At 45.6% G+C, this 27,895-nt stretch overlaps 1 protein-coding gene across 1 annotated transcript in view; it reads right to left on the bottom strand.

Annotated features, from left to right (window-relative positions):
* Window positions 1–1,289: 1,289 nt before the first annotated feature.
* Window positions 1,290–27,895, bottom strand: part of LOC115387979 (monocarboxylate transporter 2-like) — a 48,897-nt gene continuing 22,291 nt past the window's right edge. Inside the window, exons 7-8 of the mRNA XM_030090887.1 lie at window positions 18,580–18,662; window positions 1,290–1,531 (exon numbers count right to left, since the gene is read on the bottom strand). Coding sequence (XP_029946747.1) covers window positions 1,290–1,531; window positions 18,580–18,662 — 325 coding nt within the window. The remainder of the gene's footprint in view (window positions 1,532–18,579; window positions 18,663–27,895) is intronic.

Genomic DNA, 27,895 nt, shown 5'->3' with positions numbered 1-27,895 from the left:
ATTGGGAACAATACATATGCATGTAGCGATTGTCCAGTGCAGTGAGAGAGAGAAGTGAGAGAAGGTGTAGGAAATGAAAGTGGCGCTCTCTCTTTCCCAGATGAACACATTACCTACATCTAAAGGATATCTCAAACACTTCCCCTTGTAAAATTCTCCATTACATGGGTCAATAGAGGGCAATGGGAGAAGAATAAATACCCACCCGTCCTCCTCAACACTGCAGCCCTCTTCATTGCCCGCACACAAACATCCTCTCACACACACACACTCGTCAGACACTGGCTGTCAGCCCATCTGATTGCCTGTTAGGCAGCCTCACCCACCACGACAAGTGCCCTTTATCGCCAAGAACCATTTTCTCCGCCATGTCAGATATGGGGGATATTAATAAATGCGCGGTGACAGTGCTTAGGGAGCCGAGCAGCGGTCCTGCCTCGGCAAATTTACCCGCGGGTCACTTTTGCGCGACGGGGAGAAAGAAAGTGCGGAAACAAACAGGTGCGGGTCAGAAACTCATCTCCGCTCCCAGATTAAAAACTCATCTTTCAAGGCAGCGCACCGTTATTGAGGCTGATTCTTCAGTGCTCCCCATGCAAATGGAGGTGTGATTAGGCCCACCGGGTGGGGGTGGGGATGGGGGTGGGTGGAGGGAGAGAACGATGTGTCCCTCTGTTCAATTACCTCTGTGAGGATAACTTAGAGATAGAGGGCCAAAGGCTGCCTCTGCCTCCAAAACACTCATTAGGAGCCAAGGTTGTGTGTATCTTGGCACTCAGATTTCATGCATGCACACACACATACACTCACACTCACAAAGCTTTTTTTTTTTTTTTTTTTTTTTGCCATCGACTAAATTAGCAGTAATGCACTTGGTGATTTCATGCCGTACTGAGCGTTTTGCATCATTACTTCATGCGATAAGTTGTATTTAAGCTGTATTAATGGCTACTTGGTGTTTTCCTTTTAACCTTTACCATTTCTCTCAAAGGCAGTTAAGAGAGGGAGCTTTTACAGCCATCCGGCTCAAATGTGGCTTCATGCAGCTGCAACTTTTTAACTTTTTTGGTGATATCTCAGAGTTCTGGAGAGTCTGATGTGAAACTACTTATGTCCTCAGCAAGCAAACAAAGTTCATGAATTCAAGCTGTATTTTAGATGATTTATTATATATTTTTTAACAAATACGCAACTCTTGCTTAATCAAAAATGTTAATAAAACTCAAACCCAAATATTCTGGCGATGAGGTCACGGATTGGACGGACAGCTGAAACCTGGGAGACCCATGTTAGGCGTGGACGTACCGCATGTCGGCACCAACCTTCAGGGGGAGGACCAGTCGCCGCGCAGAGGACTTTTTGGGGAGGTACTGCCTCTCCATGCCAACATGACCGATCAGCCTGATTCTTCGCTGTTTGATGGTGACAGACAGAGGGCTGGGATTTCCTGCTCTTTCGTAAACTTCGCTGTTTGCACAGTGGTGGTACCAGCGGATGCCGATGATGTTGCGGAGACAGGTTCGTTGGTAAGCTACAATACGTCATATGGTCCAGATCCAGGTGTCACTTCCGTATTAAAGCATGGGAAGAACGCACTTCTTGAGGATGCAGAGTTTGGTCGAAGTCCAGATCATGCCATTGAGTCATACCCGTGACAGTCTTCCAAAGGTTCTACGGGCCAGCTGGGGGTGCCAAAATGTCTCAGTTAGTGTAGAACAGTCCCTGGAAAACTTGGACCCGAGATAGATGACGTCATCTACTGTGTCAATAAACTCTTTGCTGATATCGACTGTCCATGGTGGCAGTGGTAGAAAGTCGGAGAAACATTGTACTTTAGTCTTTGACCAGTTGATTGAGAGGCCAAGAGGGGACGCTTCTTCTCCGAGAACTCTAAAGCATCAGAAATAGTGTCTAAGAACATCGCAAAGATGACCATGTCATCTGCATAATGGAGGTCCATGAACTGGGAGTGGTAGTCGACACCAAGGTTGGGACAACGAGTGATGGTACTGTCCAGCCATTAGTCATCCACAACATTGAAAAGGTATGGTGTGGCTACACAGCTTTGGCGAACTCCAGACGTTGTTGGAAATTGGTTCGACAAACTGCCTTCTGCATGTACTCTGCAAGTGATGTCAGAGTATAGGTCTCGAAGAATGTCAATTTTCTTGGAGGGGACACCTTTGCCTTGAAGTAGGAGTCAGAGGGTGCGAGATGGGTAAAGGTTTCCTGAACGGAAGCCTGTCTCTGCGGAGTCGGCGATCCGGTTTAGCCAGGAGTTGAAATCATGTTGTAGACTGCGTGTTTGGCGATTTTTTTTTGCGATAGTTCTCCATTGAGCCAGTTAGTCTTGCTTGCCTGCAGTGATCGACGAGGTCGAGGGATGCGCCTGAAATCCATGGCTTTTTCCGGTGGCAGCATTCCCCGAGTTCCTGTAAAGCCACTGGAGTGAAAGTATAATGGCTTTGATTCCAGGATTCCTAGAGTTTTTTCACTTCATCAAGCACGGCGAAGCGATTTCTGAATTCGATAGCGTAACTCTGAGCAAACACCGGATTCTGAAGCTTTTTCATGCCGGGAGGACGAGAAGTGGTTGTACTTGTGAGGGTATTTTTATGGGGCTGGAGATGCAACATAGCTGCAAAGCAGACAATGATCAGTTTCACGTTGGCACTGCGAAATACTCTGCAGTCGGAGGCCACCTTCCAGCATCCACTGACAAGGATGTAGTCGATACACTCAGACAGTACCGGTGTTGCTGTACCAGGTGGAGCAGTGGATCTGACGGTGTTTAAACCAGGTGCCAAGGACCATCAAGTTGTGACTGGCACAAATCTCCAACAGTTGGTCGCCGTTGTCATTTGTGTCTGTGGACAATGCGTGAGGGCTAAGCACGTACTCAAGACCTGATCTATCCTGATCGTGGTGGCATTCATGTCACCAAGGACGATGATGACATCATCAGTAGGGTAAAACTAACCTTTCTCACGACGGTCTAATCCCATCTCACGTTCCCTATTAGTGGGTGAACAATCCAACGCTTGGTGAATTCTGCTTTACAATGATAGGAAGAGCCGACATCGAAGGATCAAAAAGCAACATTGCTATGAACACTGAGAAGATAGACAAGCTAGACAAGTAGGCCAATGAGTGTTTGAGTCGGGCAAAGACACTGATTGGCTTCCAGCTGACAACAGATGACGCATAACAGCGATGAATAGCTAGAGCTACTCCATGGGAGTGGGTGTTCTCTTGACTCCTCCATATAAGGCACTAAACGTCAACATTGGTTTTTCCATGCCCAGTCCATCTGACTTCTTGCAGTCCAGCAATTATGATCTTAAAACGTGACAGTTCACGGGAGAGAAGAGAGCTTCGGCCTTCCATTTGCCGACGTGAGATAAAAGAAGAATAGTACCTGGCCGAGGGTGACTCAGATTGTAGGCATCTGGTATTTGCAACAGAGAAGAGTAACGGGGGGTTGGTTTGCTGTCCCTATGCCCCTGGGTTGAGGCAGTTAGCGCCGGTGACCAGTCGGATGTTGGGGGTTGCCTGATGGGATCGGGCTAGGGGTTCAAAACAAAATCCGCCCTTTCCATCGGAGGCTACCTCAACCAACCAGAAAGCTTAATTCAAGATTATTCTATTTTGAGATATTTGAGAATATCTCAAATATTTGTGAGAATCATGATGAGGCAGCTAAATGAAAATGCGAAATGTGTTTACAGGAAATTCTAGCTTTCATATAAAAATGTCCTAATTGGTGCGATGGAAATAATGTGCTGTGGGAGCGACTTTACAGTTAATCCAGTGAGTTTCACTCTTTAGACTTTAAAGAACTTTTTCATGTAGGTTGTCTCCTGGTGAAGTTGCTCCAAACGCTGATTTGGCTGTTTTTATGGTCTTTTATGTGCTATCTACGTCAGTCCTGGGCAGCATTTGGATGCTGAATGAGCATAACTGCAATGGGCTGAACCTGTCCAGCAGGTTTGAGAAGAGGGACTCTGTCCCCCCCGCCCCCCCTACATCTTTGTCCACCTCCACACCTCTGCTTTCTCCTGACATGACACCTCGGACCTCCTGCCTCCCTCCACCACCGGGGTCTCTCCATCCTCCCCCATCACCATCAGCGTTGAGAATGGAAGAAGAGGGTCTTCAGTTGGACCCCTGGCAGTTTCGAGTAGAAGATGCCATAATCTTCACGTTACACAGAGCTCATTTCCACCTGGGGGGGACTGGCAGCACCGGCTGGTGGAGGCTCCACTGGTGGTCTGGATCAACAACTGCCTCAAAGGCCGCCCACAGTATGAGAGGCTTTCAGACATTACTTCAGACACTATGGTGAGCAGCACAGGGAGCGGTCTTGTTCACAATCTACACCTCAGTCTTCAGGTTCTGGTCTCAGTCCTGCCACCTGGAGAAGTTCTCTGATGACTCTGCTGTTGTGGGCTGTATTAGCAGGGACCAGTGGTGAGGTGGACTGAACCACCTGCAGTTCAATGTCTTGACGACAAAAGAGCTGCTCACTGAGCAAAAAGTGGTCCAAAGCACGTCTAGAAGGTGCTATCTCTGCACATCCAGAAGACGTCCTCAGGGGAGCCAGAACACACCTACTCCTCAAAGACATGTCCCAAAGATGTCTTTTCAACGTTGTTTTTTGGACTGCTCTTTGCTCAGTGGTGGACTTCAAGAGACAGACGACTCGTCCAGTAACGGTGACCAACATAGATCTGAGGTGGATTATTAGAAATACCTGGGAGTCCACATAGACAATAAACTGGACTAGACTATGAACATCAGACTTTGTACATCCCACTTCTGCAAAGGAGATACATAATGCTTTGTGTTGCACCATAAATTCTTTGTTTTTAGTTCATTTTTATTTATTCTTTATCGCTTATTTTGTGGCACTCTAGCAAAGCAATTTCCTCCGGGATGACAAAAGTTTATCTTATCTTATCTTATCTTATCTTATCTTATCTTATCTTATCTTATCTTAACTTATAATGTTGGAAAAAAAAATCATCATTAATGCTGGAGAAGTGTGACTGCATCTCTTTTCTCTTCCTGTGGGCAGCAGCGGAGGACGACACCGTTTGCTGTGCTGATCTACTGAAGATAAATACGACTGAGCCACGCTTTGAAAAGGAAATACGCTGCAAGCTTCAGTATGTGATGAAATATTAGAAGAGGTCAAACCTTTATGGATTCACCAGTCATTCATCTACAGAGATTTCATCTGCTGTTGTTTCCTCATTAACCTTAAATGATCCAAACCAGTCCAGTTTTCTGTCCCAGCTCTCTGACAGCCCTGTCTGCTCGCTCTTACAGAACCACCTCCTTCCTCTTCCCTGCTTTTCCACCCTCCTGCTCTCTCCCTGATAGCCGAGTGCTTTTCAAGTCGGCTCCAACAATCTGAGGGTCGCGTCTGCTTTTTCATTGCCACTGATTTCACCGCTACTTTCCTCTGTAATGAGCTCTGGTATGGCTGCAAGGTCATGTGGCGCAGACGCATGGAAATATATTTTCCCTCTGTATGTGCAGACCCGATGCGTTTCCACGGGATCATTTGGATGTGTGTGAGTGTGTGTGTGTGTGGAAGTACATTGAGCCACAAAGCCTTCAAGGTCGCCACAAACAGAAACTCATCCATCCAGACTCACCTTCCTGCACTTGTTTCTTCTGCTTCCTCTTGCTGAGACTTGTGTTACCTGTTCTGAGCTGCAGCCTGGGGCCACGGCCTCACCATAAAGAATACATATTTATCTGCTCCGCCGCCACCGATGATCTTATCTGGATCGATGAGGGGGAGTTGTATTTCACGGCGAATCAGATGACACCCCGGACCTGCACATTGGCCTCTGGATATTTTTTGAGGAAAGGAAATACTTGAGAAGATGATGAGTACAAGTCGATGGCCGTGTTTCACAATGAGACTGTTTTCGAGCTTTCTCTATCATTTCTATCACTTTTGATGGCACAGAGTGTGACATTGTGACTGGTGAGCAGAGCTACAGGTGATAGACAGAGTGCTATATCACCGAACTTGATGCTACTTTTGGATCTCAGCCTTTATGCTTGTATTAATATCAAGATAAAACAAGTAACACATACACTGAGGTGTGAAAGTGCGTGTCAGTGGATGTAATCGGTGCGGTATCAACATGTCTTTCATGAGTCACTTCACTGCGGCTCAACAGAGAGCGCAGGAACAGGAATTTCAAAACGGCCCTCTCAAGCAGTGAAACAGCTGTCAATTTTCCGTCTTGGTGGAGCAACAAAGCGGCGGCAGCGAGCTGGGAGATCCCTCCCGTCTTCTCTCCACCTGCATCCATCGCCCTTGATGCGCACTTTCAAGGACACCTGACAAACTCCAGCGCAGAGCTGGATAATGTAGGCAGCGATCCCGACGGGCCCCACGCAGCAGCTGCTGGGGAGGCCGCTCGGGGAGAGCCGCGAGAGTGAGTGAGTGTGAAAGACAAACAGACAGAGGGGCGGAGATGGAGCAGGCCAAGAACAAACAGGTTCATAGCTTAAAATTCAACTCATTACAACCAAAGAAAAATTAAATATTTATATTTCCACTGGGTCTTGATGTTGCACATGAGCTATCAGGAAAAGTCCGTCCATTCTCTTTACCTGGTTTTGGAAAGAGTTCACACAGGGTGGCGAGCAGGACGCACTTCTGACAGATGGCCAGTCCATCACACGAAGACACACAATCACACTTTCAGAGTTTTGACATATATGTATTTAGTTTGGGCTGTAAGTTCCAGGAGAAAACAGAATCATCCCCCGTTGCTGACTGTTCTTAACGTTGGACCATATCAGAAGATGCAGCGCTGCTTGTGGTTTATTTGTCATGCAGCTGCAGACGTCTAGAAGTTTTACCTTTTGTGATTTTCGTTGTTGAGATTTCTCCCCAACCTGCAGTTTCCTGCAGCCAGTTAACAGATGACAAAACTGCCATGTTTGTTTTATTTACAATCTATATGAAAAAATGAAAATTGTTGAGTCTCTGCTGCTCTTCAAGAGAAGCTTAATCAGTAAATCATCAAAAAATAAAATCTGGCAGCCCTGGAGGAAGTGTGTGTGTATCTACTTCCAATTCCTAATTTACTCTTATTGCATCAAAAACCACTGCAGAGCTGCTTGTAATTCTAAAATATGCTCTATCATTCAGTTCCTGGCAGCCTGGGTGTTGCAGTTAACAGCTTTACCTTGGTTTCATTTCAGTAAGTTGTTGCATTCACTGCACTTTAACAGCTTCAATTTCATTAAACCTCAGAAATATAAAACTTCTTGACCACCGGAGCGTGTGAAAATAATCTTCTCTCTATGATAAATGTCTCCCGACACAACATCTGAATACTGACGGAGTGAGAAGTCGGCTGCTAACCTGCTCACGTAAACGCGACTTCTCCTTTGCTGCCGTCATGATTACTGTGACCACAAGAGGCCGCTAGAGACGCACAAACGTGTAGTAGTTGCTTGTTGCACCATGGAACACTATTTGACACTGTTGTTGATTCGTGTCGTTACCACCACCCTCTGTTTCCACAGAATGTTGGACCATTTTCGAAAAGTTCCACCATAGGACCTTTTTAAAAAAAAAAAAAACAAAAAAAAAAAAGTTTCAGTGGCTCCGGGCACCAAACAGGGTCTAAGATCAGACACCACACTGCCACCAACCAACTGTTGGACTCGACAGCTTCATCTATTTATCATCTAAAATCTCAAAATTGTAAAACAGTCGAGAATAGAAACTTTAGCTGTATAATTTTCAATCATTTTTGTAAGAAATGTGAATTCTTAAACATCGCCGGGGCAGGAAGCGGCTTTACGTCGGAGTATGATGAAGTGGCAGTTTGTAGAAGTAATCACAGAACATTTCCCCCTTTTCTTCTTCTTTCCAGGAACAAATGACACCTTGTCTCTTCTGCAGGGAAACACAGACTGTCTGCTGTCTGCTGGTGAAACAAGGTCAGAGTTATGTTGTGACACTGGATTTACTGAAGGGATTCAATAGAAGAGGTCTTGACTTCTGTGCTTGAGAGAAAAACACACATACATGCATGGAAGTGCGAAAACGGAGTCCAGCCCCCGCCTCCTCCACGCTCGCAGATGACACCGCATCAAATATTTATAAAAAACAATCTCCGACGGGAGCGTAATTAGAGGCCGGGTTTGATGTCGACCGCCTAATCCTCGGGCTCCGATTTCACCGCCGTCCTCGCCTTGCAGCTATAGGAGCTAACGCCGCGGTACGTGCGGCCCGTGTGATGTCTTGCGGAGCCCGCTGCCAGTTTCTCATCTGTGAATCAACACACATCACTCGCGTTTGTCTCACCCCCTCCCTGATATGCGGAAAGCCGCCGTGCTGCAATGTGCTGACGAGACACATGCACACTTGGCAGCGAAATGGTTTGTGTAAGAAGAGCCGCTGCTGAGCACGTTATTATATTTTCAGGTTATTAATTACTTTCCAATTACTTAAACAAATATGCTACATTGAGTGCCTAATTTCCCCGTTAAACTGCGGCAGATGGATGTGGCGGTGGCTGGAGTCAGCCGGCGCCCGGCGCCTCGGCATAAAAGCGAAGCGCAGAGATGGAGAGGAACATCATGCGCCGGTTGCTGCTCTCTGCTGTCTTTGCTGTAGCACATTAGTTAATTAGTGAACCCTATAGCAGGGCAGCAGGACGTGTGTGTTTTCTGCGCAGGCTTGCAGAGAAAGCAGCTGTTATTTATTATTCATGCACTTTGAAGAGAGAAAAGTTGAGGCTATTTTTTTATTTATTTTTTTTGGCATTTTGCAGGCGGCGCTGTGAAAACTAGTTTAGTTATGAGCTACTCGTGGCAGCAAACACTTTAAACTGAGTTTTTGCCTTAAAGTGTTCTTCATATTTACCGAAAATGGCACAGCTACCTACTTATTTACAAGTTAGTTTTCATCGCCCATTAGAATGTCTCAAAACTCTATTGAAGTTATCACGTTCTTGTATTTTTTAAGCTGGTAGCTAATTACATGTATATGTAGATACAGAGTGGCATTTACTGCACGACCAACATTTTTCATTTAGCTGTTAGCGAGACTGAATTGGTTCAGGATTAATGACATTCTTCCTCCAGAAGTAATCAGGACTTTAGTGAACTTCAAATCAGTAAACAAGTCAGAGACAAACAGCAACTGCTTACTACAAGATTAACAAGTGTCGCTGTAATTTGTCACCGGTTTACCCTCATTGTGACACGAGAGTGATAGTCTCCATCCCACAACTTCACTTAAGTCCCAGACACGACAAACATTTACTGCGTTTTAGATGTTCGTTTGCACAACATCACCTGGAGTGACTGATTTGGAGCTTTTAAAAACTTCCAGAGAGTAATGTTTTGGAGACGGTCTGCTTGCTGATTCAGCACATGTACAGAGGAAGGAAATCAGCATTCTGCTTGTGCTGTTCACTTGTCAAAAAAAAAGCACACATTCACCACCATTTACACCGTCATCGGGATCAAATTTGAAGACATTTCTTGTATTTATCCAGTACTGATCAGGCCTATGTGATAGAAGAGACTGATAGAGCTTAAATGTTTACATTGACGTGATCTATGCATGCTTTCATGAGAGGTTTTCTTGCTTAAACATAGCACCCACTAGTGGTGTGACATATAACAGCATTTCAGTGCATACAGTGATCATTTTAAAAATGTTCCAATCCAAACTCGAAACTTTTCTGGTCTGATTGTTGTGTGAATGGAACTAAAAGAACACTTCTTTGATTGTAACCGTGTTACTTATGCTAGTTTCCAATAACATGGCAGCGGAGGTAATAAAAGACCGGTACCATCCAGCCCTTCACAGGGCCCTCGTTTAATGGAGTGATAACGATATTTTAACACATCAGCAACCTGCTAGTTAGAAATTCTTAGCTCTGAAGCAACTGGAAAGCAGCTGATTTCATTAAGATCAATATTTCAGCGGGCGGATTTAAGAGTAGCAGGTTACTTCATGATGCATTATCTTGAACACTCAGTCTGAAACATTTGTCTCTGCACTAAAAAGTGTCTGCTTTGTCATGAGTGTGTTCATCCAGCGTCACAGTTTGTGTGTGTGTGTGTGTGTGTGTGTGTGTGTGTGTGTGTGTGTATGTGTGTGTGTGTGTGTGTGTGTGTGTGTGTGTGTTTGTCTATTTGTGGACACACGGCCAACTCTCGCACAAAATAGGAGCCAAACTCTTCGGTCATATCTAAAAGCCTAATGGGAAATCTCTCCCCTAATTAAGATGCATGAATAATTCAAGTAGTGGCACACTAATTAGTATTCCATCAGTCCTCTGCAGCGATGACGGCCTGTCGAGGCTCATTGCGAGCTAGTTACGGCCCGCGCGGGGAGGAGGACGGCTGAGGAGAAGGAAGGCAGACACCTCGAGAGCCGCTTGACAGAGTATCCTATCATTACTGCAGAGAGCATGACAAGCTTCCTATTTCCCTCCATCTCTGTAATCAACATCAACACAAATCCTTTGTCTGTGGAAAATCTGCAGAGAAAGATATAAATTGGGAAGAAAATGAGCCTTGGGAGAGGAACTTCTTCTTTTTTTCTTTCTTCTTTTTTTTTTTTTCTTTTTACCCCCGAACATCCCGCTTCAAGCGCACAAAGCAAGGCTGCTTTTATTTGTCAGTACAGTTTTCTCGGCACCCTGGGTGCAGTGAAACTTCCATATACACATTGTACTGCTTTAAATGCATGATTTAGCAGTGTTATGGCCCCGCAGTTATTGGCTCTCTCTCCGAGGGGCTGTTTATTGCTAGTAAAAGCAATAAAGAGGTGCTAAGATGGAAATTAAGTCTGGATAAATCACTGAGGTTAACTCTGCTTTGGCTTGCAATTACAGCGCGGCTTCAATGAAATTCATTGCTTCATTCACAACAGGAGTATTAACCCCATACGGAAACGTGCTAATGCGTCTGTCATGCTGCATAATCGCTCTCCGTGTTGGTTTTGTTTTTTGTTTTGTTTTTTTGCCACAAGATAACGATCAAACATAATATCATCTTTAATTTAATTACAGCTGCAGTAAAGTGCCTTAATGATGACGTGTGACGTTAAAAAGCAGAAGAGTCTCCTCAGGCCTGCAGCTGCATCACACACTCACCGTGCCGTGAGACACACACACACACACACACACACACACAGGCGCGTGCACGGCGAGAAGAAAGGCTCCTGCGGTGGGCCCGTGTGAGCGCGTGTAGCCCCGGGGAGGCAGGCGGAGGTTTTTGTGGCGTCTTTGTGCAGGGGTTAACCTTGGCTCTGGGCTAAACACACAGGGAATGTTCTGAGAGGACCTTCAGCCATCAGCAGTGGCTTTTCATATACTGCTCCGCTCCTGTGGGAGCGCCGCCACAAACACAACTATTGATCCGCTGTCACACTCCCACACACTCCTCCCCTCGGCATTTCTCTTTTCTCTCAGCTGCCGGTGTGTGTGTGTGTGTGTGTGTGTGTGTGTGTGTGTGCGTGCGTGTGTGTGAACCAAGATAAAATATACTTTCCAGTGTGGTCACAGATCCCATGATGTGGTATCGTGGGTATTGATATGTTATTGGTGTCCTGTGTATCCTGTTTTTTTTTTTGTTTTTTTTACTTTTGCATTATGTTTCTATATATTTTCATCAGCTTTTTTTTCCCCCTCGATCTATTTAAAGGCATAAATAGCCCACAGAGGTTTTGTTTCAAAATATGAACTATGACTCCATAATGTGAAGACTTCCTGGAAAACAGTGGATAGTGGATGATTATTAATGTTTTTTCCATCTCGCCAAATCGATCTTCCTTTTTCTTCTTGACTGACGTCCCATTGATTTATAATGTGGAATCAGTCTTTGTTGTGGTTCAGTGCGGCGTGCCCGTTTCAATAGGAAATTCATCACATTCAGTCAAGTACAGACAAGATTTTCAGCTACACTTTAATAAGAGAAAGGAAAGTGAAGGCTATCATCTTTAACGAGGAAGAATATTGGAAAAACCTGCATTTACCTTAAAAAGAGACTCACTGTGGTCAATATAAAGATTTTCTTTTCATATTCATATGAAACTCTGCGTAACTTTGTATGATTCACACGTTTATATAAAATAATTGATGTTGTGGGATCTTTTTAAGTCTCTTAATTTATCCTCTGTCTAAAATAAGTCGTACGTTTCTCCAAAGCTCACCTCTGCTGTTTGTCAGCACGGTGATTTGACACCAGCATCATGGTGTGTGTATCGAGAACGATGTTGAACATATTTTGGTAAAAGTCTTGTCTCATTGTGAGAATCTTGTGAGTTCAAGTCCGGGTCCATGGTTCTCTCAAAAGGATGGTGTGAAACCTCCAGTTGGAGCAGCTCCAGTAACTCGTGTGATGAGAGAAGAGGTCTGGAGGCCGGTTCGTCTCTCGCAGGCAGTGGATGCGCCGGACTGCTGAAGGTGCTCTCAGGTAAAGCTCCGTTTCACCTGTGAGTGTGAGTCGTGCTCAGAAATGTGAGCTTTATTGTGTGTGACTGACCAAAACATTACAACCACACACTAATACAAAAGAAGGAACCTAGAAAATTATAGGAGCAAGTTCCCCAGGTCTGGAAAGTGTCTCATTAAGACACATTGATTTTTATCAACCTCAGAGCAGTAAAGCTGCTGGTCTGGCCAAAGTGCAAAAGGAATAAGATTATAAGACAAGAAAAATGTATGAATCGATTTGGATCCTGTTTTAAGGAAACAGTTTCTGTCCCCTCTCAGGATAAAAGATGTAAGATATAAGAATTCAGTCATTTAATCTTATGCAAAGACTCTTTTTCAACTTAGAAACATTTGATGTTTCTCACCATGAACACCGTGATACAGAAAGTTGATGAACTTTCAACTAATCCCAATACTTTATTAATTTTAGATACAAATGAAGCTGTATAGTGTGGGGATGTGTGCCACTTATTTACAGTCTTTTTATTTGTTTCCACTGTTTATTGCTCGACCTGTACTTGTTCATGTGAATCACATCAGTTAGTCATCTAACTAAACTCTACGAGGAATATTGGCGGGAAAAAAAAATACGGAAAAGGGATTTCCTGACAGATGGAGCACGGAACGAAAAAGAAAGGAGCAGACAAGAGTTGAATAGTAAAAGATTTATGAAAAAATACATAGAGGAGAGAGAGCCGGAGAGAGCGGGGTCTGAGGGACTGCGATGAATCATCTCCTCATCCTCTGTTCGCTGAATAAATAGCAGGCCATTTCCACATCATAAATATCATCCCCGCCTAATGCGCCCAGCTCCAAGGTGGGCCCTGACTGCCGTACCCCGGGGGGGCTTTTGAGGAGGGGATGGCGCCGGCTTCAGGGAAGGATCCCTTGCCTGCAGCCTCGGGAGAGGGGTCAAAGGGCAGCTTAATCCCTGAAGCAGGAACCATATCTGTCCTGCTCCCAGAGGGGCAGATGTGCTCCAGATGCCAGGATGGACAAAAAGAAGCATTAATCATTTTCAGCCTGATGACTCTCCCCTTCATCTTCTCAACCTGAATGAGTGTGTGTGAGAGAGAGTCTGAGTGAGGGACACACACACACACACACACACACATTGTTGTCTTGCTATAGGAATGGCACCAAGGCGCGAGGGACCGACTGTCACAGCGGGGACAGAAACACCAGACAGCACGGAGCTGGTACACATTTCCTGTCTCTTTTATCCATTCTGAATGTAGACTTCTCGCGCCCAGCCAGTCGGTGACATTGGGCTGCGATTCGTCCTGACGTGTGGAGGGTTGAGCTCATTTTTCTGGATGTCAGGCATTGTCCCCTCTGATGAATCCTCTGGCCCGAGGCCTGGGCGGATTGGCTCACGCGCCGGCTGCAGGCAGGTGATTGATGACTGGAGGAGCGGTCTTCAGCTCGGCTCTGATTTCCCCCGACCGGCCGATCTGACAGCGCCGATCGTCGGGCGGGCGTCGGCGTCGGGCCCTCCGCCGTCCGAACGTGCCGCCTCGACCGATCTCTTCCGCTTAAACCGCCCTTCACTGCTCTCAGGTTTCAAAACCGAAGTCGGAAGCGCCCGTGCAATGAAAAACAATTGCGCCTTTGGATGGCCGTGGTGCATTACACCCACACAGACATGAAATAACAGTAAGCTGGCTGTTTTCCACATTCAAGTGCAATTAAGATGGATTTTGTAGCATATCTGGGGTCCTATTCAGAATGGCTTTTCTCAGCATCCTTACCGGCGATGAAAGCAGTGAGCCGACGCCTCCCCTTCACAGCCCGGTTTGAAGCCCCTGCATCAGCTCTTTGGATGAATGCTCGCCTTGGAACACACATAGGTGGTGCATCGTCTCCTCAATTAGCACCTTATCCAAAGCCCCCCATGTCCCATTCCCTCCCACAGTACGGGTGTGAAATTTAAAATCTTCCACCGGCGTGATTGCTCCTCTCTTCGGGGCGCTGCGCTGCTGAGGCAGCATAATGACAATCAGCACAGTCGCCCCGAGGATGGCAGAGCTACAAAACAGGGCTGTTTACCGGGGGAAGAACAGAAAGCCAGACTCAGCGAGGAGCGAAGACAAGACGGCGAGTTAACAGTGGAATTAGGAGTGTCACACGGCGACTCGCAGATGAGTCATCAGGTTTGCTCGGCCGCGCCGCTCAGCGCCAGTCCTGAGCGTCTGTTTGTTCCATTAAAGCGGCCTCCCTCCCCTCGTGCCGCTCTCTGCTCCAGCTCCCCGTCTCCCATGGCAGCTTACCAGGTGGGCAAAGTTGCACTTGGCAATTACCACGTCGCCACCCGGGAGTCCGTCTGGGTGGCTGGAGGAGACGCGATTGGCTGCGGCTCCCCTCGCTAATGGATGGCTTTTTGGGTGCTAGTCTGTGTGACAGGTAGCAGATGATGGCGAGCAGAGGGGATTCAACAGAGATGCTGTTATCTTTTATTCAAAACTTAAGCAGCAGCCGTGTACTTTTTTTTTTTTCTTCAATTTTAGATTTGTCTTACTTTGACTGCAGCACATAGTTTAATTTGTTTAAATAAATCTGTCATTCCCAAAATTCAGCTTCCTTACACACTGTTGACTGATATTCTTGCAAACTGCATTTATTCTTTGTTTTTAAACTCTAAATTAATCCAATTATGGATGCTCTTATTATCAATTTAACTTGATATTTATGACTCTTGAAGGATAAAAACAATTTCTGACCAAAAAAAGCTTCATGTGAAGCAAATGAGAGAATAACTTTAAACTAAAACCATGTACAACACATAAATTCAGATTAATCCATATTTTACAAATGATCCAGTGGCCTTATTCAGCTTCTTGTTGCATTTAGCTGGTCTCAACCACAGACATTATTTTAGATCCTTGATCTTGTTCTCACTTCTGGTATTGACACTGATCAATTCCGAGTTTTTCCCCTCAACCTGGTGTTGTCAACTCGCTTCCCGATATGGTTTGAGTTTGCATCAACTGGCTTTACAACCTTCAAAAAAAATGTAAATATAGACGACGGTTGAAAATCCGTCAATGTTTCCAACCACTGCAGCTGTGCCAGCTTTAATCAACCATTTAATTATCACAGACTTTCATGCTATAGTGTTCATGGAGGAAGTTATTAAATGTATCGGCACATTACCGCTAATAAATTGGAATTTGTCTAAACAAAAAGTAAAACCACAACACAAGAGAAGATCCATCACAAAGTTAAAGTTGTGGAAGAAGAAGTGTGTGTGTGTGTGTGTGTGTGTGTGTGTGTGTGTTCTCGTATTTCTATCCTTGTTGGGGCCAAATGTCCCCACAAGGATAGCAAAACGTGAAACGGCGTGCCTTGTGGGGACCTTTTTCCGGTCCTAAGTAGGAGAAACAGTGTTTTCTTGACCATGTTGTTGTTACTGAAAAAAGTAAAAGTGCAAAAACATTTCTTTAGGGTTAGGCTTTGTTGTGGTGTGGGTTAGGGTTAGGGTAAGGGTCAGGGTTAGGGGCTAGACATGAATGGGAGTCAATGGAAGGTCCCCACAAGGATAGAAATACGAGACTGTGCGTGTGTGTGTGTGTGTGTGTGTGTGTGTGTGTGTGTGTGTGTGTGTGTGTGTGTGTGTGTGTGTGTGTGTGTGTGTGTGCAAAATACCGACTTACTGCCCAGTTTCATATGAACCTATCCATGCGCATTGCTTTAACTGTCTTTGATTGACAGTCTTCTGTTTATTAAGAGATAAGAAATAAAGACATTTAATCCAGATGTTTATAATTTTAACTCTCCTACTATTTTTTTACAGGAAAACATCTTTGATGGGACAGATAATTGGACTGGACTGAAAATTTTGTTGGACATAATTTGGAACCTTCAACCAAAATAATGTGGTTATAAAGTTAAGATGTTCTCTTACTTCTGTTGGTTCCCCTAAACCTACAGGCTCCAACGCCAAGTGTTAGAAACAATTAGATCCCAACCTGCAGCCAGACGAGGATGAGGAGGAGGTGGAGGAGAGGAGAGGGGGAGCAAAACCAGGGCACCTTTCAGCCAAGCCAGACACATTACTGTGGCAGACTTCCCAGTGTCCTGCCCATCAGAGCCCAATCAAATATTCTATTACATTATTCTCCAATTTCTGCCCCCTATCAGCTTCGGGGACCCGGGGGCCTCGCTAGCAATGTCGGCCGAGGAAATGTTTCCTCTGCATCCATCTGTGGTGATGGGAGGACATATTGGAAATCAAAGCGGGAACAGGAGGAGGGTGCAGAGGGCAGGTCCCCCGGCTGTGGAAAGGCTCCTCTTTGCCCAGGAATTTACCGCTTCATGGTAGGACGGAGTGGGAAGAGCAGGATCTGCCCGTACGTGCTTTTCTTGATGGATACGGGTTAAATAGATGCAAACATGAGTAGAAATACAAGCCAGGGCTTGTGTTGAAACTTGAGGGATATAATATTTCTAGTTGACAAACTTGAGGACAAAGATGGAGAGCCCCCTGAGACCCCATCCTGCTGGGCTTTCGCATGGGCCGGGCATCTTCAAACTGAGGAATCAGACAGCAGCGAATAGGCAGACAACATGGGGACAAAACTGTGCATAAAAGCCAAATAAATACAGCAGAAAACCAAAAAAGTGAGGAAAATACTTTGCAGTAGTGTGAAGAAAAACAATTTTGAAAAAGTCATGAACAGTGGCACAGACACCCTGTGAGGCCCATCGCCAATTAATCCAGCCTCTGCCCCTCCACTCCAGCTGCCCACTGCTTCCCTCTGAGCGGGGTTTACTGGGTATTCTGTAATCTTTTTACCTCCCCTCCAAATAAAATCCCCCTTCAGGAGAAACTTCCTAAGGCCTGAGCTCATATCTCCGCAGCACAGTTGGTCGGAGCTGTGGCCTCAGCTTGGAAGCACAGCTGGACACGTTTTGGCAGCTTTGTGTGCAGAAGGAGCAAGAATTTGAAATTTTGGCTTCAACAGGCGAACTGCTTATAATTCCTGATTGACTGTTTTATTCAGTGTTGCAAAGCTTATTGGTACACGAGGCTTTGTCCAGTAAAACATCCACTTTCCCATGTAAAACACATTTCAATTTCACCTGTTGGCCACTTTCAGACCTCGGACTGACCTCTACGAGGTCCAGTGGAGGCCCGGATCCAGATGGATGGATGGATGGAGGGAATACGAACTGGAAAATTCATTTGTTTGAGAATAAATGGGGAAAGTGGCCACAGAATTTACCATCATCAGCTCGTGATTGAATGAGTAAGAAGGAAACTTTGTGGCATTGAGAGGCGGGCTGGCATTTCTCAGGTCTGGACCTGAAACCGGCTTCTCTCCAACTCACACGCAACATCCAGCAGGTGATCACATGACCTGCCCCGGCAGCTTTATGAATTATGCAGCCTGAACAAACAACAAGCCACTGGGTCACTGGAGGAGATGTCTGTCTAACCCCCCCGCCACCTCAACCCCCCACCCCCCCTCACTTCTATAGGCTCCCATGGAAAGAGACTGACTGAGCAGATAAACAAATAACAGAGGAATAATAGACAGACAATTGATAGGCATCAGCTGGCTGTCTGCTGCTGTGGCAGCCTCCAAGTCCTTTCCTCCCTTCCACCCCCCCCCCCCCCCCCCCCCCCCCCCCCCCCCCCCCCCCCCCCCCCCCACCTCAGCACACTCTCACAACGTGCCCCCCAACTTCGATCACCTCCCAGCTGCCCAGCGGGACACTGGGGGTTGATCTCAGAGCAGTGTGACAGGACAGCAGGGGCCCCGAGGTAGGGGGTCACAGGGACAACAAAGGTTAGTGAATGGTGGGGCATGATGAAAGTATGTGTGTGTGTGCGTAGGTGTGTGTGTGTGGATCGAGTGCGGTGTGCAGCCACTGTGTCCATTAACATCGGCCTGAAGATCACGCCAAGGGCGCTCCAGCCAGCCAGTCCTCCAGCCAGCCAGCCAGCCTGGTCTCCAGTGGCTCGCTGACCATGTGGGAGTGTGGGAGTGTGTGTGTGTGTGTGTGTGTGTGTGTGTGTGTGTGTGTGTGTGTGTGTGTGTGTGTGTGTGTGTGTGTGTGTGTGTGTGAGACTCACCTCTGACCGGCTGCGCTTGCTCGGAGGCAGCTCTTTGTCTTTGTGCTGACAGGGTGAAGATGATCGAATGCTCTGCTCCTGCACTGTTAAGCCACAGAGACAGAGAGATATACGCTGAGAACACATTTTATCCTCTGGACAGAGGCCTCGCCTCGCCTCGCCTCGCCTCGCGCCGCTTCTGCACACTCTCACTTGTAGCACACTTATTCCCAAACCCCACGCATGTATAGAGCGACTCCTTCTTCTTCTTTCTTTTCTTCAAGACATCGACATGAAGTGCCAAAATGTTTTTTCATCCAACGATCGGCGGTGCGTCGGCCTCTCAGCTCAGAGGGATTATATCACATTATGTTAGGCGATCATTAGTCTTATTCGCTGAGTGAAACTCTAAGAAATGAAAACTGGATCCACGTCTGAGAGACTTCGTCTTCAACCCTTAATCCCTCTTTTGGGGTGAGATAAGCCTAAACGGTACAAGGTTTAACTGTAGAAAAAAAAAAGTTACCACAGTAGGATATGTGAGATTAAGCAGGACTGTATGCATATACATGAGCTTTACTTATATCCACACAACCGCTTATGTCCCCCCCATTCAAATACTTATACATGTTGGAAATGTTTCATCATTCTTTCACAAATAAGCCTTCATGGGAGCATAATTCTGATGTTAGTTCACTTCCTCTCACACATAAGAACTCATCTGTGCACCTGCAGGAAGTTGTTCAACTCCAAAGCTATTTTTGCAGCTAAATCAGATCACTTTTAAAGTACTAATCCATGTTTTTTTCCATCACCTAATGAATCTTCTATAGTTCCTACTGACAAAGCTCCATTTTGTTTTCAAAGTACAAGCGTCCTGTCCCGATGGGGACGCTACTTTGCCATCGTGGCATCGTCGGTGTCTCTATAGAACTTTGTCAGCTGGAGTATTATACTCCTCGTAAACCACCGACAAAATTGCTGTCACCAAAACCGTGTGTGAAGAAATACAAATTTACAGAGCAACTGATGCCTCGGACTTTTATTGTTGCAGCAGTCCAAAACTTACAGAAGTGACATCTACCGCTGGCTGCACTTTGGCGCAGTGGGTAGTGCTCCGATCTCACAGTGAGAATGCTCTTTCTGTGTGGAGGTTGCATGTTCTCCCTGTGTATGTGTGTGTATGACTGGTGACTGGTCCAGGGTGTTTTTGCTCTCGTCTGCTGTTAGCTGGGATTTGCTGCACAGGATGGAACGGTGAGTGGATGGTATCTACTACCAAACAAGACATCCTCTTCACAATATTACTGCCTAAATGATCAATTATCTGTTGTGGAGTTAAGTTTAAGACTGCCATCTAAAGACACACTATAGTCCTTATATTGACAAATTGAAATGTTTTTGAAAAAATAGACATAACCTGATGACATTACAGCACAATACTTGAACAGGAATGTTTGTTTTGCTCGTATGTGAGGCTGAAACTAAAAATTTCATTCCACTACATGTCTTTTCTGCAGCCACATTTATTTTCTTTTAATCAGTTATTTAGAGAACAAGCGCATATCATTTAGTAATGAAAAATCCTCGTGGCAACTCCTCATCAGTCAGTAATAATTTCACAATGACTCCACAACGCGAGAATTTTTCCATCATTATTTACAGAAGATTGCGGCGATGCCAGGCGCCGGGCCGCAGCGTATGTCTCCCTCCTGCGTAATATCACATTTCTAGGGCTGCTGATACCATTATGTCGACACGGGAGTGCTGAAATGTGGAGTTTGGCCGGCGTCCCCGGAGAGCATGTGCTGTTGAAATGATTAGTAAAGCATGTAAGCAGCCTGTATCTTGTTGAGCCAGACAGACAGGGAACATATGTATGAGTGCTGGGCCTTGTCATCAACACATGGGGTTGTGAGGCTGCTCACCACTGCCAAGGAAGGAACCGACATTTTCTGTTCCCATCCACAGTGGTTTGTGGGAAATAAGGTAAACCACAACACAAGTGTGTCCAAAATATTAAAATAGGAGGAGAAAAAAGGGTTTCAAATTCAAATTTAGAAGAAATATTTGATTTAAAAAGGTGTCAACAGACAAGTTCATTCTGTTTCAGTATAAATCTGCACACATGTAAAGACTAATGCAAACCCAGTGGTTGGAATATCTCCAGCCTAAACAGCATTATTCAGCTGACAGAGGCTAATTAGTTCTCACGCTCGCTCCTCTCTCCCTCTGTGGTACGCCGCAAGTTTGTGAAGCGCCATCAGTATTCTGGCTGTCAGTGAGCTGGTAGCGCGGTGCGACAGCGTGACCCTCGGGGTGCAGGCAGACCCCTAAAGCCTCCTCACGCCGCCCGCCGTCGCTCCCGTCCCGCCGAAGGCAGCCTGTAATTAAAGAGCCACACACGCTGGGGAGAGTCAGCGTGCACGTGTCTGCGGCGCCATTCAGCAAGCATGTGCTGAGGAAAAGATGACAGCGACAGACTGACCCCAATAAATACCGAGAAGTGTATTCTGTTTGCAAATATCTGTGAATCTTCAGCTTTTTTTTGTTTTGTTTTGTTTTGTTGGTATTCAAAATATGCGAGTTTTAGTTTTAGACACATTTTGCAACTTTTTGTCCACACAGATTGTCTGCAGAGCTGGAAATGTGTTTTAAACTGTGACTGAAAATGGTGCCAGACATTTCCCCACCTGACCAGGATGCATTCCCAAAAAGAGAAACACAAACTCTGCTAGAATCACCGTTACATTAAAGACCAGAACTACGAGCAGCGACGCTCTGACAGTCCACTAACTCTCCTTCATGTGGCATGCAGGGAAATAATGAGAGCTACAGCACTGCGGCGGCGGAGAGTGTCTGCTGTTCATCTATAATGCATCGCGGTACTTTTATTAAACACACCGTGAGAATAAGCAAGCGTGCTGCTCGCTGGGTATGAATGTTCATCATATATTCACAGGAGTAAATAAAGGTTAAATGTCTGTCAGAGGAAAGCTGAGAGCCGTCCCCCTCCACCGTCTCCCGCGATGCAGACGTCAGGTGAGGTGAGAGAGGATGATGATGGGCTTCGCTTCCTGCGAACACGCTCATCAGTGCGCTGCATCGATCGCATTAGCATCTCCCCTGCAACAATCGATGGCCACGCGAGCCGCAATGAGCTTTGTTTTCACCGGTCATCAGCGCGTCCCGTTGGTTTCTGTTCGGTCTCATGAAGGCTGGAAGCACGAGGAAAATGACATGAAGGGAACGGGAGGAAGAGGCTTGGTTTCCTTTTCCTCCTTTCGTTCTTCACATTTGTTAATCAGTGGGGAGAAAGAAAAGATCAAGAGTAATGGAGATCATTTTGACCCTGGACTGAGAGACGCTCCCCGTGTCTCTTGTCCTCTCTCCATCTCTGCGACGGGGGGGCAGGTGCGAGATGAAATCCAGAAAATGAGCTCAGTGGAAAGACTCATTAGAAGCCGACAGCGGGGTCTCCGCTCGGCAGACAGAACACCGGCGCCGGTGTGAGCTTCCCGTAGCCAGCTGAATGCAATCCCGTCAAATCATAAACACGAACATGCAAACGCATGCGTGTGCACACACATGCACACGCGCACACACACACACACACACTCACAGTTAATGGGATGTGATCCATAAATGAGGCTCATTTGGAGGAAAAGCAGAGTTGGAGGGAGCGCCCTCTTCCACAACATGGTGGGAAGAGCCATTTCATTTGATGTTTCGTCCTAATCACATGTTTGTGTTTGTTTGTGCCATCTCACATCGAAAAGCTCAGAGGAAAGCAGTGAAAGTGTTCGGCTTCGACTGCTTCCTCCACCCCCAGTTTTAACCACATCTCCGCTGATGATTTCCTTCCATAGCAAAGATTTCAGGGCTTTCTTAAGTATAAATAAAATAACCTTCATTTGTGGAGGACTTGGTCCTATTTTGAGTCATGGTGACAGATTTCCATGTTTTTCCAATGAAGGCTCAAATGACTAAACAGCTTCTGTCAGACACGTTATGAGGAAAAGGTCGAACCCACCAGAGGGAGCTTTGTAACACTGAACATGCTCATGATTTGTGCAGTTTTGGGTTCTTTTTCCCACTTATTCACTTTCCATGTGGCTTCTGACACGTTCTACTGATGTGCTTTTCCAAAATCTTCTTGCTTTGCCATGTTTCTTTAGTTGTTTGTGAAATTGACTGCATTAATAATCATAACAGAGGAAATTAATCCTGCTCATTTTAATGAAAGGTGGAAAATGAAAATGGAAACACACTCAGTGTAAATACTCACATGAGCTGAATGCTCGTCTTTGAATCGTGTGTTTTGGAGTCCTGAAGCAAAAGAAACAAAGCCATTTCACAGAATTTGTCTGCTACACTAAATTCAAGTTTTCCACAAGATTTCCCAACATAGTTTCTTCTTGCGATGCCACTGATATTGTGTCGGTGCCTTCATCTATTTTCTAACTCCGCTCCACCTACAAAACCAGCGACCAGAACGAAGCCCTCTCTCAGATCGCTGTAAATCATTTTTATCCTGACCTTCTTTCATGGAGTATTTGGAGCTCCAACACAATGCTTAGTGGTCTGGACTGGGCACCATCAGTCCTCCTCCTGCTCCTCTTCCTCCTTCATCTGTTGACTTACTGTCACTGTCCCGCTCGCCTTCTGGCGCTGCCACATGTGCCAAATTCCTCAGAGCGACCCCCCCACCCCCACCTCCACAACGCCTGCAAATTTATTAATACGATTTACATAAAGTTAAAGTTCCCCCAGCAGCCAAGGAGGCCGCTCTAAAATAAGCTGTGGCGTTGACAGAGCCAATGTGTTATGTGTGTCACAAACCCGGAGGGCTGCGCGGCGCTGCTGGGGAGGGGACGGCGCCGGGGGTCCCCGTGGGGCCCGCTGGCCTGGAAATGACACGGAGTGAGGGAAGAGCCCCCCGTACCCCAGAATCACTCATCTCATCTGCAGGGGGGAGCGGAGGAAGGACAAAGACGCATCGTCCCCACCGCCGGGCACACACACTGACTCACATGCATAAACACACACACACACACACACACACACACACACGCGCGCGCAGTACAGAATATAATATTTTATGTGTGATTTTTAAATATGGCTTGAGAGAGGGATTATGGAGGGGATGATTCGGCCGATTAAGGTTTCAGGACATGAGGGACACTTGATCTCTTTACTGGTTGGATATTTACAGCAAACAGACCGGCCGAAAATGAAAAATTCACTTTTAATCTAATTATAACAAACTTACAGACATTCTTTGTTGCATTCTGTTTTTTTAAGGTCATGCAGTTCTGTTGTTTAATCAAAAATTGATTAAAATCAAAACAATGATAAATCCAACAGCTGCAAACGCTCAGAAATGAAGTGGATTCAATCATAACGTGTATAATTGTCTTAAAAATGCAACAATGTGATCTTCACGTCACTGGAAACACCGATCTGAACGCTATGTGAGTGAGATGAAATGCCCGTAGTCACGTTTCAGTCGCCGCCGTTCTTCTACATCAATCACACCACATTCGGTTGTTAACAGGCCCCGATAATCGCCGCATCTCCAAAAGATGGGCTCTGAATAGGCGCGCGGGTGTCGCTTACCCGCCACAAGGTCAATATCTGCCTGCACCTGATGACAGCCCACTGATCTCAAACTGCTCTGACAGCTTTTTGATGGGATGATTTTTGAGAAACCGCCTTGAAAGCCCCAGAGGTTTTGGCCAGCAGCACATGGGAAATACAATCCAGTGTATAATGGGACAGGGGTGGGTTTTAAAAAAAAAAAGAAAGAAAAAAAAGATAGAAAGAAAAGATCAGAATCCTCCCCAGAGGGACACGCAGCACTCCAGGCCAGCCAAACAGTGAAAAATGTGAAAATTAAGACGTGTGAAAAGCGCTTCGTGACCACCTAGCAGCGGCTGAAGGCCGGGCTTTGGCGGCGGCCTGAAATCCGCCCGGGTGGACCCCCTCCCCCCTCCCCCTGCTAGCTTGAGAATTTAAAGAAAAAAGAAAAGAAGAAGAAGCAAAATGTCAACACCTCATTTTCTCTGCAAATATTTAGGAAACGTGTGACTAAAGGAGGAGTCCTCCGAGGCGCCGGGGAAACACGGAGGGGGAGAATTAGCCGAAACATTCATGTAACGTTTTTCCCCGATGCTTCATCTTAATTACCGCCCTGTGCAAGCCATGCAAATCCGATTGGCCGTTTATGCCAGGAAATTCATAACCACAGTGCGATATTAATTACTCCGGTAGGATTCCTCGCTGTATTTGATATGCACGAGGCATCGCGGCCATTACCAGCCTTGTGTTTCTGCCCCGGCCCTGCGTGTCAGCGGTAATCAAATCTAAACGTTGACAACAACACATTCGCCAATCAATACGGGATGGGAGGGATCCTTTGATGCCGGAATTTTAATCTCTTCCCTCTCTCTCTCTCTCGCGTGTGCGTCTTAATCTGTGTCAATATCCTGTTAGTATCTCTCACACGCAACTCTATTAATTTCACTCTTTGGATTTCCTCATTTAAATTGTGTCTTTTATGTTCCATTGTTCGCAAAGCCACCAGATTAAGTGGAGTCAAATGCAATTACTGTGCACGGTTGTTGAGAGACTAACCGTCGTGTGTGAGAGGGAAGACATGAGCGTGAAGCATGCACCGCTGCATCAAGTTTCCCAACAACATGCGACCTGTGCAGTGAGAACAATGCAAAAAGATGAGAAATGAGCAAACAGAAGACACTAAAGAGTAAAAAAAAAAAAAAAAAAAAAAAAAAAAAAAAATGACCAACAGAGAATTCAACCTGACCCACAACTTCATCAGTGGAGCAACACTGACCTCTCCTGGCGAGCACGGCCCTCTTTTCTCTGTTTGTCACACCCTCCAACGCCCCAGCAGTGGCTTTAAAATTGCTTTCTTAAATCATCCGCCATGTGAGTGAGAGGGAACATAGATCAAGCACGCTGAGGAGCAGAAATAATAAGAGGGGGGAAAAAACACAAAGCGTTGTGCCAATTACTGGCTCAGGTTCTACATTGCTCCCATAAAAATGTAATCAATCACCTGCTTCCAATGTGGGCCACACACAATGTTTAACACCCCACTGCTGCAGCCACTGGGAAAGTTCACTGGGGGAGAGGGAGCGCCGCATTACTGGGGAAAATAAATACATGAAAACACGGCCGCTGTGTGTAGTTTCAGAGAGTTTAGAATTACAGACGTACAAAACTGTTGAAGTTTTCGGAGGACGGAGCTTCACCTCATTTTCAAACTGAACTTTTCTGTGAGGAGGTTGCATGTTGTCCCTGTGGGGGTTTTCTCTGGCTGTTCTCCATCGCCTATAGGTGTGATCATCTGTCTCTCTGAGTTTATGATGAACTGACAAGTTTGCACACTGCCTTTCTCTTTGACCTGACTGTAACTCGATTAAATGCAGAATCAAATTTGAACAGATGATGAAAAAAAAATAGCAAGACCTCATTTACATGAGAGGATTTCAAGTAAAAATGAATCTTTTTTTACTTTTGTTTCAGAAAGGTTTTGAATTTTGAAAATGATGTCCGTTCTCACAGAAGTGACAGAAATGCTGAAAATGACAATGAACATGTCAAGCTACGAGTCGGAGCTGTTTGTTTTTGTAATGAAAGCACACACACAAACACACATCCAGAGAACACTATACATTGACTACACACAAATACACACAAACATTCGACAGACGTCGCATTTGGATTTCCATTACAGTTGGTTCTCAGCTATGAAACTACCAAGGACCAGGAGAACATGGCCTGGGAGGAGTCCGGACGGTTTCATCATTTTCTAAAAGTTGCTTTGGCAGCGTCTCCGAGCACCATTATTTAAAAAGACACCCAAAATACAGGAAAAGTTTTGAATTTTCTCTCAAAAATGTTTCCTAAATATGAATATGATGTTTGCCACACATCAGCGGTTTCTCCAGGCGGCAGCCCCACAGTGCAAACAAAATTTCACAAACCGAGTCCATCCTCACACATAGGAAGATGACTCCAGTCCCTAATCCCTCCAAAGACAACAAGCCACCCGCCACAGTCACCTTGTAATCCTGCCGGTGTATGTTTACCTCTCAGTAGGGAAGTAAATCCAGCCTCAAATTAACCATCAACCGCCAATTAGCAGCTGAAAAGCCAGAGCTACTCAGATACTCTTTTGTTTTTTGGGAAAATATCTATGAAGCTTTAAGTCAGGGGTGTCAAGAATATGGAATGAGAGAATAATGCAACTGTAAAGTGAGTCTGAGTGTCCATAAAAGTGCTATAAAAAAACCAATGCATTATTATTAATAAACACATTTCAGTTCAGGGTTCACATGCAGCCCAATGTCTCCTTGAATGAGCCGAACTGGTAAACTTAAACTTTAAAGTGTTTCTTTGTTTTGGCACACTATGATGAAAATTTCTTTTTTTTTTTTTTTTCTTTTGCAAAAAAACAAACATTTGCACTGAAAATGACTAAAATCTCAACATAAAGCCAATTTTAATGAAACCTTCTGGTGCAAAATACAGTCAATTATGTTTTTTAAACAACTTATATAGCTGTTCTGTTCCACATGTTTTTGCAAACTCACCCTGACGGCATGACTTTTGAGGCTGCTATCAACAAGGCAGCTCCATCTCATGGCAGCATGAGATCTCAGCTCGGGTCTGGGTGTTGTACGTCCACGAATGTTGAGAAATTTAGTTTAAAAAAAAACTATATTTTCTTTTAATTTTTTACAGTTTGCTTGGTTGTTCGGTGGCCCCTGACTGGAACCTCTTGTGGTCCGGTTTTGGCCCACAGGCCCTTTGTTTGACAGCCCTGCTCTTTAGGTAATCTTAGAACAATAAAAATTATGAATGAAGCAGAGAGAGCTAAAGGTAAACACAGAGAATCAAGTCCAAACCAGCTTCACCTCTGGTCTTTGGTGGAGTATCGACGTACACACACACTCACACACACACTCTCTCACACACACACACACACACTCTGTTTACAGCTCTTCTTCATGCCCGGCAGTGGGCACTGGCGAGGTCAGTAACCTCCACTGGGACACGTGTCAACATGGACGGGCTATTTTCCCGTGTACACACACACACACACACACGTGTGTGTCCACTGGGTTTGTGAACACACAACGCGTGACGGCACGCTGAAACACACACCGGTGTTTACACACTGGAAGTGGGAACGCCAGCATGAGCGAAAGTTCCATCGCTTCATTATATTTTTTCCTGTAGACGCTTAAACACCCACAAAATTAGTGAAGAACGAGAGCTGTGAAACAGGAACACACACAGACACACA

The sequence above is a fragment of the Salarias fasciatus genome, chromosome 5 (genome assembly GCF_902148845.1).
Source record: "Salarias fasciatus chromosome 5, fSalaFa1.1, whole genome shotgun sequence".
Classification (NCBI taxonomy): Eukaryota; Metazoa; Chordata; class Actinopteri; order Blenniiformes; family Blenniidae; genus Salarias; species Salarias fasciatus.
The sequence above is the reverse complement of the archived record's forward strand: the minus strand, read 5'-3'. Positions and strand labels throughout refer to the sequence as shown.